Genomic DNA, 14,069 nt, shown 5'->3' with positions numbered 1-14,069 from the left:
GGAAAGAAACGGAAATTAAACCACCACCACCCCCACCGACCCGCGCGCGAGTCAGGCTCGGCCGCGCTCGTGGCACGGGGACGTTGGCCAGCGCGCGCGCACATGCCGGGATGCCCGTGCCCGTGCCTCGAGATTTGATGAGGTGTAGGCGTGTGTCGCTGAGCTGGGACACGACACGAGCCCGGCCAGGACGATCGGCTAGTGCTCCGGCGGTGGGTAGCAAGGGGGGCAATGCAATGCTTCCCAAGATGGGATCTGGCCAAGGCTTTGTTTAGATTGCAACAAAGTTGCAATAGTGATACTGTAGCGTTTTCGTTTGTATTTGACAAATTTTATCTAATTATGGACTAATTAGGCTCAAAAGATTCGTCTCGTGATGTACAATTAAACTGTGCAATTAGTTATTTTTTTTACATACATTTACTGCTTCATGCATGTGTCCCAAAATTGATGTGATGGAGAGAGAGTGTAAAAACTTAGAATTTAGAGTGCATCTAAACGGGGCCCAAGTGCTTAACACGGGCGTGCGCGCACACACAGCACAAGAAACCTAAATTAGCTTATCCCGTGCAAATCGTCTCGCTGGCAGCGTGCACCCCAACCACTGAGCCACTACAGGCTGACTTGACCTGACATGCTCCCACCGCCGCCACTATAGCCGTCGTCGTCGCCGCCCCCGCTCCGGCCTGACCCAACCGGCCTCCTCCACCGCCCGCCCGACGGCACCGCAACCTCCGCCGGGCCGGCTGCCTCCCCCGACCTTTCCTCTAGGTTCCGCAATGGAGGGAGAATCCCGCCGGACCCCACCTCCAACCCCGAACCCTAAGCCTCCAACAAGCCTCCAACAGCTGCCCGGACGGGCCCGCGCGCCAGCCACGAGGTGTGGCGACCAAGATTGCAATCCTGTCGCTCACGTCTGACAACGCACCGCCAGTGCTTCTGCCGTGATAATAGTAATTAATATAATGCAGGGAATGGCTCGCCCGAAGCGACCGACCCCTCTCGTACAAACATGGTTCAAGACGCACCACCTGATGACATTCTTGTATCTGTTTGTGCAAAGCCAAATTCACATTCATCAGAAGGTGAGGAGGAACATTTCGTCGTCGGCAGCCTACCTGGCTGCAACTCCGAGGCTCCAAACTGGACCAACTCCCCGGCAGCGATGGTACCTGCCTTTCTAGCAACATCTGAAACGACGCCTCATCTCTAGCGCTCGTTTTGTCCCTAGCTCTCCTGCAGGGAACACGATGACGAGTTCAACCGTAGCTATACACGCTGGGGCCTCGTCATACTTCAACCCGACATTGACTCGCTCTCGCTTCCCTCGGCACGGTCGAGTAGTGCTGGCTGACTGCAGGCCAGAGACAACGCAAGAGCCCTGAGAAAGTTGCCTCCTTGTTTTCCTTCCGCTCACGCCTCAGCTTGCCATTCCATCTGGGTCAGAGTCGTCTTCACGTACGTCCGGGTGTTGTCCAGGCCTGCGGATTCCGTCGGGCGTGTTATGCCTGCAGGAAAACAGTGGTAATGTTGCGTCTTATTATCTTCAGGGATCATTCCTAAATCAGGTCAGTGTTAATGTTGCGTCTTTGATTTTATTTTGGTTGCATTGAATCTTCCATCGACTATTGGCTCCATCCTTTTCAGAGGAAGGGCTGTGCAAGCCTAATCAAATGGCTGATCAAACAATCACTGCTTGAAATGGATATGTCGGAAATGATCTCACAGAGTAATAGCATGAAGAGTGACACATCTTAGTTCGTTGCTGTCCTAGATGCTCTTTCATGGTAATATACAGTATAGGGATACAATCTTATTAGCTGCCTCTAAAGCTATTATTGGGATTCAAACTTAAACCCAAAAGTTTAGTGCTTATGCAAAAGATCAGAAAACTGTTCTTCACAGGTAGGTAGTTGATTTGGTCTTTTCATGTTCCTGGGACAGTATTTTCTTCTGTGAAGTATGGCCAAGGAAGGATTGTCATGCTTTTCATGAAGATTTTCTTTAACTTTGAAGATATTATTTTGCGAGTTCATGCACATGGCACTCTACAGCTTTGTTCGTTTCACTCCTTTAGCAAGTCTATTCTCTTCGGCCTAGTTTTTGTGGTTGGATTGGGCGTTTCATACTCTTAAAAAATATGAAATTAAAAACTGCTTTGACTACTTGGAGACTAATACTCCATAATCTACATGTATCATATATTACTAATGCGGTTCGGTGCATGTTCTCAGAATTTCTTTTCAGGAGAACATTAAGGAAATGTAATATCCACTAATATATTTATACTTCATAAAAGGCTCTAGTTTAGAAGGATATATGACACAGTTTGTTATCTGTTTTAATTTTACATATTAAGTTCATTGTTTACAGGGGAGTTACAAGGGACTGACTTTTTGCAAATTGCAACGATCAAGCGCCCCACCAATGGAGTTCAATGACAAATCTAGTACTAATTTTGAGGATTTCCCAAGCAGCATGTCGAGTACTTCTGGAAGCTATGCCCCATCTCAGAAATTTGTTGATCCAGCCAATGAGTCTAATGATTTGGAGTTATTTTTGCACCCACCAAGCTCCACGAATTATTACCCTCCTGTTTCAAGCACTTCTAATGATGACGGACACATTACATTGAACACCTCCTATTCGAGTAAAACATATGCTCCCCAATTCTGCGAGGTCAGTAGCCATGTGACACCAGATTGGTATGGAATCAGTGTGGCAGACTCTTCTAAAAGCAGTTGGGTCAACTCAGATATAACCCTCAACTACATAAATAAGCTGTTGATGCAGGAGGACAATGATGACAAGGTAAAATTACATCATGGAGAGTGTGCCCTTAGAGCTATGGAAGAGCCTTTCTATAGACTTCTAGGACAAAATAGACCAGCTTATCCTCTATTACCACTATGTAGCTGTGATCATCTGAATAACCTCGACGGCTGCATGAACAAGTCTTCCGGGCAGTCATGCAGTAGCTGCTCTGCTGCTATTTACCCAAGTAATAGTCATTCTAATCACAACCTGCAAGCCGTTGAAGCTCCATGGAGTCTGTCTGACGTTGTCAAAGAGACAAAACATTTCGCTCAAGGTACACATAGCATGGGGCCTGGTTTGGACGTTGATGGGCTCTCCATTGCTGAAGAGCCTAAGCGAGGTAAACAGGTGAATGTCGCAGACACAAGAATGCATGCATCATCTGAGGTTCAGTGTGAAAATGATCTACACACTGAAGATTTTTGTTTGTTAGAAGGAAGGAGTAGAAAGCAGTTGGCTGTTTCATTCAACGGGCCAACTCGAGATGAGCTGTTTGACAGGGTCCTACTCTTCTCTGAGCATAAGCCTATGGATGAAGGTATTGTTCTGCGAGAAAAGAGGACAAACAAATCAACACATCAGAAGGATCAAGGAAGAACATCATCAGCTCGGCGGATGACAAGAGGTAAGAAGCAACAAAAGAAAGAGGTGGTAGATCTGAGAACCCTTCTTATCCACTGTGCACAAGCAGTATCTGTGAGTAACCACACCTTAGCAAGTGACATACTGAACATCATAAGGGAAAACTGCTCAAAAAGTGGTGATGATACCCAGAGGCTAGCATCTTGCCTAGTGGACTGCCTTGAGGCTCGATTAGATGGAACTGGGAGCCAGCTGTATCGGAAGTTGATCACTAAATGCAGAAATGCTGTGGGATTGTTGAAGGTATTCCAATTATGTTTAGCAGTAAACCCTTTCCAGATGGCACCATATTATTTCTCAAATAAGACAATCCTTGAAGTCTCAAAGGGAAAGCCAAAGGTGCACATTATCGATTTTGGCATTTGCTTTGGTTTTCAATGGCCATCATTGTTTGAGCAACTCACAAAGAGGGAAGATGGGCCTCCTAAGGTTCGGATCACAGGTATTGAGCAACCCCACCCAGGATTTCGACCAGATCAAATGAATACAAACACGGGACATCGGTTAGCTGAGTACGCTAGCATGTTCAATGTGCCTTTTGAATATCAAGGAATATCATCAAAATGGGAAACCATCCGTATAGAAGACTTCCACATTGAGGAAGATGACGTGCTGATAATCAACTGCCTATACCGAATGGAGCACCTCGGTGATGAGACAGTATCCATGAACAGTGCCAGGAATAAGGTTCTCAATACCATTAGAATGATGAAGCCAAAAGTTTTTGTTCATGGAGTGGTTAATGGATCATACAGCACCCCCTTCTTTTTAACACGTTTTAAAGAAGTCATGTACCACTACTCTGCATTGTTTGATATCCTTGATAAAACTGTCCCACGAGATAATGAGGCAAGAATGATCTTAGAGAGGGATATATATCTATGTTCAATTCTCAATGTCATTGCATGCGAAGGATCAGACAGGATTGAGAGACCAGAGAGTTATAAGAAATGGAAGTCACGGAACATGAGGGCTGGCCTTGAGCAGCTCCCACTGAATCCAGACATTGTGAAAGTAACAAGAGACATAGTGGGACAATATCACAAAGATTGTGTTGTTGGCGAAGATGATCAATGGCTACTACTAGGATGGAAAGGAAGGATACTGAAAGCAATATCCACATGGAAACCTAATGAGTCATACGACGGTGACTAAGACCTTAGAAGCTTGCTAGTGTTGCACAACAAAGGCAGAGGTTTGAGAATTTTGTGCGTCAGTGTTCTGAACTTGTGATGTACTCATATGTTTTTAATTGTATTCTGGTAATGCATTGCGATTGTCTGACTAGCTCGCATAAATGGGCTTCCAGAGTCCAAAACATCGCATTGGCAATGCTGATTTGTTAAAAATTTGCATTTCCAATGCGAATATATCATTTCTTGTTTACAGAGCCAACTTATTCAGTGGCCTTCTTGTGATATAATTTATGGTATTTGCATTACAGTTCACAATTTCTTCTGCTAGCATAGTTTTACTTTCCAGGTAGTCCATGGCTCTTCACAACCTTTGTTCATATATTGGCAATACTCGGCCACCTTTACACATCCAAGCATGTTCTCCTTGAATGGAAGTAGAGAGAAAAAGAAACTAGTGGAGAATGGAATGTGCAAGTTAATGCCGAATTACTGACCCTGGTGGCTAGATACGATCACCAGTTAAAAGTTACTAGCAGAGTAGCAGTATAACAACTGCAAGGCGCAACCATGCCCACCGAGCCAAGCAAAGAAGAAGCGATGGAGGCGTGTGGAATGGCCAAGTTCATAGTACCTGGCGGAGTCCGGAACAATAACAACCTCGTCTTGTCGTTGGTTCTTTTGGCCTTCTCCTCCGCCAGTAGCCGGATGTGGTCAGTGCATCACTTGTCGCCGTACCCGCCAGGCTCGGTCATTCCCACGAACAGCTAGCGGGCATCCACGCCGTCGTTCACGTCAGATGCCCCCAACGCGTCCTCATGGACCTCAACCTATCGCCAAGCAGAGCGAGCCCCCCGAGAAGAATCGCGCGCTTCTGGAGGCGTCGGTTTCCAGCACGGGCTCCGATCCCTGCGGCAAACTACCAATTTTGTTTTGTTTGGTTCTGAAGCGGCCGGCATCGCTGAAGGCAGGAGAATCAGAGAGTGCCTGGTCGTGTGCAAGGATAGTGGGGCGTCCAGCGCCCTCCTATCGTGCCTGGCTGGCATGTAGGCCCCACGGTCCACGACATTTCCAATCTACGTGTATAAATTTTACAGTCAAAGCTGCATCTCAAAAGACAAACAAAGCAGGGATCATGCTAGATAGTACAAGATCAGGAAATGGGATTGCTGCCCTTAAAATTACTCTCTCCCATCTTAAAATGCAAGGCACACGCAATCCAAACATTTGAATCTTTTGACCCATATAGTCTAAGAATTTATGCATTATACTATACAAATTTGATTGGAAACACTTTCATATGACGTTGGTTTTATGGTTACACACATTGCAGAATATTAGGTGTTAATGTTAAAATATGACGCTGAAGATCGCACCGGGTCAAACCGTGCTTACATTTGAGATGGAGAGAGTGCAGTGGACTAGTGAACGCTTTGCAGCTAGGCATGAATATCGTAGGACGATCATCCTCTTCTTTTCGGCTTTCAAATGCCAGCTCATACCAAATCCAACACACGAGGATTAACAGGACATCTTGCATTTAACACAATCGCAGGATGGAAGCTGACGAGCGTCAAACATGTGAGATTTAACGAAAACACCAAAACAAATTTGCAGAGACAGACCAACTCCAACTTTACTGCCATAAAAAAAAAACTCCAACTTTACTGCCAGCTTGGTGCTCTCCTCCGGGCTCCGGTCTCAGACTCTCAAAGCTGTATGTCCAATGTGTTACATGGCAGTGAACTGTAAGCGTGATTTACTATTACTAGTAAAAAAATAGAGAAAATGACAGTGTTTTCCAGTTATCGTCGGCAACCTGACTGCAAACCAGACAGAGGTTCCCAACTGGAACAGACCCCAGCAGCTGTACATCTGAAACAACGCCCCATCTCCAGAGCTTGCCTTGTCTCTTAGCTTTCTTCAGGGAAGACGACGAAGGATTCAACCGTAGCTATCGACGCTGGAACCTTGTCGGATTCGCCAGTGAGCAACTCATGCTGCGAGGTGACATTGACTCGCTCTCGCTTTCCTCGGGCACATGAGTAATCGCCAGCCTGATTGCAGGGCAGTGCCAGCGCCCAGGCCACTAAGCCAGGCCATATAAGAGCTGCCTAGTAGTAGTATTTCTTGTGCTCACGGCTCAGTTCACCATTCAGCTCAGCCTTCGCATCTGGAACTCCAAGCCCGCCAGTTCCATAGTGTGTGATCGATCCCTGCAGGAAATAAAAAACAATGGTAAGGCCCTCTTAACCTCTGCTTGTTCATAATCAGCTCCATGTTCTTTCAAAAAAAAGAAAAAAGAAAAAAATCAGCTCCTTGTCAAATGCTCTGATTACTTGAAGATTGCTAGCTCTAAGTCAATAACTCATAATTTTCGTATGCAGTGCATGTTTTCAGAATTTCTCTTACAAGAATAAGATTAATGGAAGATTAATTTTCTCTTATATTTACGCCTGATAGAAAAGACAGAGTAGAAGGATATATGACATACTCTACATCAGTTTAGGTTTCAGATACTAAGTTCATTGTTTACAATGCAGTTCTAGACAGTCTTGTGTATGGGACAGTCCTACTTTCTGCAAAAATCAAACACCCAACCAACCAGTAGAGTGCAACGGCAGATTTAGTTCTAACTTTGATGACTTCCCCCACAGCATGGCAAATACTCCTGGGTGCTATGCCTCTTCTCTGAAATTCATGGATCCAACTAACAAGTATAATGATTTGGATTTACTATTGCACCCAACAAGCTCCATTAACCATTCTCCACCAGTGGCAACTACGGTTAACAATGATGGCTATGTTGCATCGAGTGCATCCTCTTCGAGTAAAACATATGCTCCCCAATCCTGTGAAGTCAGTAGCAAATTGACACCAGATTGGTATGGAACCAACGTGGCAGAATATTCAGAGGAAAGTTGGATCAACTCAGATATAACCCTCAAATACATAAACAAGCTGTTGATGCAGGAGGACAGCGATGAAAAGTTCAAATCACATCATGGTGAGTCTGCACTTAGAGCTATGGAGGAGCCATTGTACAGACTTATTGGACAAAATTATCCAGCTAATACTCAACTACTACCAGTCTGTAGCTGTGATCACCCGAAGACTCTTGATGGTAGCATCAATAAGTTTCATGGGCAGCCATGCAGTAGCTGCTCTGTAGCTATTAGCTCAGGTAATAACCACTACAATGACAACTTGCAAGCTTTTGAAGCTCCATGGAGTTTGTCTGACATTGTTGGACAGACAAGACAGTTCACTCAGGATACATATACAACGGAGCTTAGTTTGAATGTTGGTGGCCTTTCCATTGTCGAAAATAATAGTAGATATAACCAATCACTTCAGATCAATGTTGGAGAGTCAAGAAAGCATGCATTATTTGAGGTTCAATGTCGGAAAATGAATTTGCACAAGGAAAACCATGATTTGTTATTAGAAGGAAGGAGTACCAAGAAGTTTGCCACTTCTTTAAATGAGCCGACTCGAGATGAGATTTTCGATAAAGTTCTACTATGCTATGAGCATGAACCAGTAGATCAAGGTATTGTTTTACAAGAAGCTATGTCAAGTCGAACAACCATAAATTCACAGACTGATCAGGGAAGAATATCAGCACAGCGAAATAAAAAAGGTAAGAAGCAACAGAGGAAAGAGATGGTGGATCTCAGAACCCTCCTTATCCATTGTGCACAAGCAGTATCTGTAAATAATCATACCTTAGCGAGTGACATTCTGAGTATCATTAGGCAATATGCTTCAACGAGTGGGGATGATTCTCAGAGGCTAGCATTTTGCGTAGCGGACTGCCTTGAGGTACGATTAGCTGGAACTGGGAGCCAACTGTATCGCAAATTGATGGCTAAAAGAAGGAATGCAGTGGGCATTTTAAAGGTATTCCATTTATGTATAGCAATATGCCCTTTCTTGAGGGCACCGCATTATTTCTCAAATAAGACCGTCATTGATGTCTCAAAGGGAAAACCTCGGGTGCACATTATCGATTTTGGCATTTGCTTTGGTTTTCAATGGCCATCACTATTTGAGCAACTCGCAAAGAGGGAAGGTGGACCTCCTAAGGTTAGAATTACAGGCATTGAGCAACCCCAACCAGGTTTTCGACCAAACGAATCGAGTACGAATGCAGGACAGCGATTGGCTGATTATGCTAGCATGTTCAATATACCTTTTGAATATCAGGGAATATCATCAAAATGGGAAACCATAAAGATAGACGATTTCAAGATTGACAAAGATGATGTGCTCATAGTCAACTGTATATACCGCCTGAAGAATCTTGGTGATGAGACAGTATCCACAAACAGTGCCAGGAATAGGGTTCTCAATACCATAAGAATGCTGAAGCCAAAAGTTTTCATCCATGGAATTGTGAATGGATCATACAGTACCCCCTTCTTTCTAACACGTTTTAAAGAGGTCATGTACCACTACAGTGCACTGTTTGATATTATTGATAAAACTCTTCCATGGGATGATGAGGCAAGAATGATCCTAGAGAGGGATATCTATCTGTCTGAAGTCCTAAATGTCATTGCATGTGAAGGTTCAGAAAGGATCGAGAGACCAGAGAGTTACAAGAAGTGGAAGCTACGAAACAAGAAGGCAGGCTTTGAGCAGTTACCACTGAATCCGGACACCGTGAAAGGAACAAGAGCTATGGTGAAACAATATCATAAAGATTTCGTCATCAACGAAGATGATCAATGGCTGCTGCTGAGATGGAAGGGAAGGATACTCTATGGAATAGCCACATGGAAACCTAGTGAGTCAAACAATGGCGACTGAGACCAAAGATATGCTACTGAACCACGAAAGCAGAGGTTAGAGAATTGCATGTATCAGTATTCTGTACCTGTGGTTTATTCATAGGTTTTAATTGTACGCTGGTAATGCACTGCAATTGCTAACTAGCTGACAGAAATGGGCTGCCAAAGTACAAAGCACTGGATACTGGTAATGCTGTCATGTTAAAACATTCGCATTTGTGATGCGAATGTTTCATTTCATACTTACGGAGCCAATTTGCCCGGTTGCCTTTTCTGTGATATAATTAATGGTCTTTGTATCACACCTCAAAATGTTGCCTTCTAGCATGAAAGTAGGCGGAGAATGGAATGTACAAGTCAATGTTGAATTACTGATTGTCAGAGCTATATATGAATACGGTCATGAGTTACTAGTAATAGAAGGCAAGGCGCGGAAGATAAGCCGCGCCTGCTGAGCAAGCAAGAAACGGCGGAGGCGTGGAACGGACAAGTTCACAGTACCTGGCGGACTCCTGAACAGCCACGTCTTCTCCCAGGCTCTTGGCGTGCTTGCCCTTCTGCTACGCCAGAACGCGGGGGCTGGTCGCCCGTCCGTCAGTGCATCACCTGTATTTGGCGCCGGATTCCAGTCAGGCATTCAATCGAACAGCTCGATAGCAGGAGCATCCGCTCCCGCCGTTGACGTCAGACGCCCTGAGGGCGTCCTCGGCCTCCCGCCACACCACCATCCGTCAGAGCACGTTTCCGGAGACGAATCGCGCCGCTTATCGAGGCGCCGGGCCCAGCTCCAGCATGGGCTCCGACGATCTCGACGGCAGACCGTGAAGGTGTTTGGGATCGCCAGAGAAGGCCCCCTAGATGCAGGTGCGGAGGAACCAGTACGGCGAGGTGCGGAACGGGCCGTGCCTTGATTCCTCTGCGAGTAACCCCTGCGAATCGCCGGCTGCCCGTCCCCGTCTGGCATCCGCCATGACCGTCAGCCACCTGTCCTCGCTGAGGAAGAGGCCAGACCAGATACGTTACGAGGAAGAAGATGATGAGACGGCGAACCGTTATTTGGGCCACTGGTAATGGGCTCAGTGTGGGCTGAGACCTGAGACTAGCCAGTAACACAGCTTCCAGCCCATCTACTTCCCTTGCCGCCAGTAGACTTGGACACATTTTCATAAGATCACCGTTTTTTTTTTTCCGATCGCAGATGCTCACAAACACGTAACACGTATGCACATCCATCTTTATGAATATATGCACGTAACTCTATTTATATAAATACCTTCAAGAGACTAAGCTAGTACATTCTTGAAATTGATGAAGTTACTGCAGACACGACGTTGTTATCGCGATCAGCGGTCATGTGAGCTTTTCCTGCCGTGTTGGCTCACCGAATCTGAAATGTTGGCGTCAAGGCGCTGACGGCAGAATAAAGACAAATAATTCTGTAAGCAGCTGATGAGCTTCGTTAACGTGTGCATCGATCACTCTCGCAGTCTCGCGCAGAGAACTCATTCACTCAGCGACTTTTTTTTTTAATAAGCCAGCGTCACGCTCGGCACAGCACCGTGCATTGTTCTTTGACGCTGATTGAAACATGCAGCAGGAACGGCTAAGAACACGGGCTCTACTGTCGTGCCGGATCCTCTAAATCTTCTGAACATATCTGTCGAGAAAAAAAAAACTCTGAACGTAATCTACCACTTGCGAAGTCGACCTGGTAAAGTTGTTCTCAAAATTCCAAGTAGAGGTTGGGTACGGTGATCAAATCCAACATGGTATCATCAGCTGCCACGGCTGGAGATGAGGATAGAAATATTCCGAGACGGATCGAGCAAACCCAACTTGGCAACGGCCTGGGTGCTCGTCTTCTTCTCCTTCATCCTCCTCTCTGGTCTCTCAACTGTATCCAACACACCGCACGGAATGAACCGTACGCCTGACGCCTCGGGGGGATCGCGCCAGGACATGCATGGCGCGGATGGATTCACACGCTAGGATCGGACGATCCGCCACCCACTTGATGATCGATGCGCCGCCGCCACATCACTTGCCAAAGTCATTCTCTGCTTCGACTTTGGAATTCCTAGCTAGCGCACAGTGCAATTGCAGCGCAGCAACTTGGTCCTTCGGCAGGCAGATGATCAGACGTGGAATCGTGGAAAGGGGATGGTAGCCGAGCATCGCCATGGCCCCCGATTCGATCGCGGAGCTTGTTGCTCGCATCAGAATCTGCAGAGGAGAATCGATTTCCCAGCGTGCAGTCTGCAGTGGCAGCCTTGTGTGTTGTGGAAACTTTTGCCACTGATGAGCATTGTTTTCCTATCCTTGGTGAAGCCTGCACTGGCTGCTTGCAAACACAATAGCCTCCTGCTCATCGCGAGTCAGCGACACATCATGGCCAATCAAATTAATCCTTTCAAAGACAGGGGAAAAGTACCTGCTAATAACTTTTTTCTTTTGCTTTGATACTTGTCTTGGTCCAATATAATCAAGATCACCATCTGATGCTGCTTCGAAAGAGCAGCTAGCATCATGCAGGAAGTAGGGAAAGTAGTATATAGTATATACATCCAACCAGCAAAAAAAGTTCTCTTCATTTCTCGGTTCGTGGCAAAGCACTCGATGAGTGGCTAATCGGTCGCATTATCTGCACTGGTCGATCGGTGGGTCTGCTGATGACTCACAGACGTCCACTTGCCGCAGCGCTAATTGCACAACTTGCCTACTACTACTAATTCTCTTTGGCCCATGACCTAACCGACTCATTCAGTGCTCAAGATGGCACGCTTTAATTTCGACCTAACCGCATTGTGTCCTTAAGGATGTACTTAGAACTGTAAGTGACATGAATTTTCGTAATCTGTTCCAAGTTGATACAGGAGTGGCGATTTTCCGGTGTCAAGGAGCGAAACTGTCCTTTCTACTACTAGTGCAACTTGTTAGTTACAAAGTGATGTGAATGTCCTTCGGAAGTACTCCTACCAAGGAAGACGTTTGTGTTGGCCGGTAATGATGCGACTGGATCATTACTCCTTGACCTGCTCATACATACGCTGATACCGATCGATCTCTTCACCTTTACAGGCTTTCGTCCATGGTAACATGTCGCTGTCGTCAACCGTATCTTGGTAGGGCTGCTAGTTTAAGCGTCTACTACACTCACACTGCGTTTTGCTTTCATGCTTGTCTTCTTCACTGTGGCATCTAACTCCAGAATCTTCTATAGATTAGGTGAAGACCTGACAGAATATTGGGGCGCGTGGTGATATACGTATAATTTTATGGCCGGCCATTCCCATTTCAGGACGAATGCAATCTCCCAGCAGAAGTTGTAGTATCTTTTCATTTAGTAAGGGCGAGCTACTAGCTGAACCTGAATACTCTAAACCCTGAACTCTGAGCAAATATATTTAAGCTAGTTCCAACAAGAGAAGAACATGTAGACAAGCTTATCAATAAGCTCGATCGATATAATGGAGATATTATATTATCAGGGAGACACCGGTATTAATTACTTCTCCAATTCATCAAAGCTTTTTCCGGTGCCAGGATCCACAAACTAACAAATCAAGTTTACACAAAGCATTGTTGGGGTAATGTGGCCCATGACGGCTTCTTCCTAATGCCACTAAGATTCTACTTTAGAAAAGCATGTGGCACTTAGTAGTAAACACTGACATATGACTCAGAATGTTCTAGTAAGATCGATCCCGTTGGCCGCTTGGGGTCAAAGAGCAACATGGCCCCTTTTACTGTCGATGCATGCTAGTGTAGTATAAATGCAACTTGTCATAGAAAAGATCTATCTGAATATGCTTGCAAGTACCAAAGGTAGGTGTCCCTTTTTCCTTCTAACTAATTCACTATGCAAGCAACTAATCACTCCATGGTCTGCCTAGGCACAGCCTAGTCATACCATGGCATATTTATTCTTTGTAGGCTTTCTTGCAGGGTAATGTGTCGTTATCAAGCTTGTCATCGTGGTAGGACGTACTAGTGAAAGTATCTGAATCATTTTGTTCCCCTTTTGATGCTTGTCTTGTTCAGCAACCAACTCAGGTTATTACCAGAATCTTCAGCAGATTAATTAGGTGGTGAAGAGATGACCCTGCCGTGACTCAGCTCAGGGGCTGCTGAAAAGGCGATTAAACTTTATTTGTGTTTTCATTTGAGCACGCGTGCAACGTCCTTGGACCATCGTACCGTGTTACTTTTTTTTGGCAGGTCCAAGGGCATCATATTAGACTATTAGTACACACATGACACATCGAATGGGTAGTTAGCATTATTATTGTACACGAAAATTTTTACAGGAAATTGTTCTGTCAGTTCTTTTTTCTCCTTTTTTGGAAAAAATGCTCATGTCAGTTGCCCCTGACAAGTTATTATATATCTATTGGAAGCAGAATTACTGATTTGCTGTGCCTGTGATTTAGTCAGTAATTTTTTAATGAACGACAAGAGAGAATGTCCGTTTCTATTGATATAGCAAGTCAGTATTTGGTGTGCCTAAAAACATAACATTCTTCATTGATTTATGGCTTGGTCATTGAAATACTGCACTTAATCATATACTCTCTTTTTTGACTTTTTTAGATATATAGATTTTGCTATGCACTTAGACATAACATATATTTAGATGTATAGCAAAATCTATACACCTAGAAAAGTTAAAACGACTAATAAT

At 45.1% G+C, this 14,069-nt stretch overlaps 2 protein-coding genes across 3 annotated transcripts; both read left to right on the top strand.

Moving 5' to 3' along the window:
* The first annotated feature begins 1,697 nt into the window (after positions 1-1,697).
* On the top strand, positions 1,698-5,540 carry LOC112877104 (scarecrow-like protein 9). Of its 2 annotated transcripts, XM_025941310.1 has the most exons (2): positions 1,698-1,787; positions 2,374-5,540. In XM_025941310.1, the coding sequence occupies exons 1-2, from the start codon at positions 1,785-1,787 to the stop codon at positions 4,612-4,614; spliced, it is 2,244 nt and encodes a 747-aa protein (XP_025797095.1). In that variant the 5' UTR covers positions 1,698-1,784; the 3' UTR covers positions 4,615-5,540. The 2 variants fall into 2 exon arrangements, with proteins under 2 accessions (XP_025797095.1, XP_025797096.1); XM_025941311.1 differs by lacking the exon at positions 1,698-1,787 and having other exon boundaries at positions 2,277-5,540.
* A 2,625-nt stretch (positions 5,541-8,165) lies between these two features.
* On the top strand, positions 8,166-9,502 carry LOC112872753 (scarecrow-like protein 9). Its single transcript, XM_025935814.1, has one exon. The coding sequence runs from the start codon at positions 8,166-8,168 to the stop codon at positions 9,405-9,407; it is 1,242 nt and encodes a 413-aa protein (XP_025791599.1). The 3' UTR covers positions 9,408-9,502.
* Positions 9,503-14,069: the final 4,567 nt, after the last annotated feature.

Source organism: Panicum hallii, chromosome 9, assembly GCF_002211085.1.
Source record: "Panicum hallii strain FIL2 chromosome 9, PHallii_v3.1, whole genome shotgun sequence".
Classification (NCBI taxonomy): Eukaryota; Viridiplantae; Streptophyta; class Magnoliopsida; order Poales; family Poaceae; genus Panicum; species Panicum hallii.
This window is presented reverse-complemented; position numbering and strand designations above follow the sequence as displayed.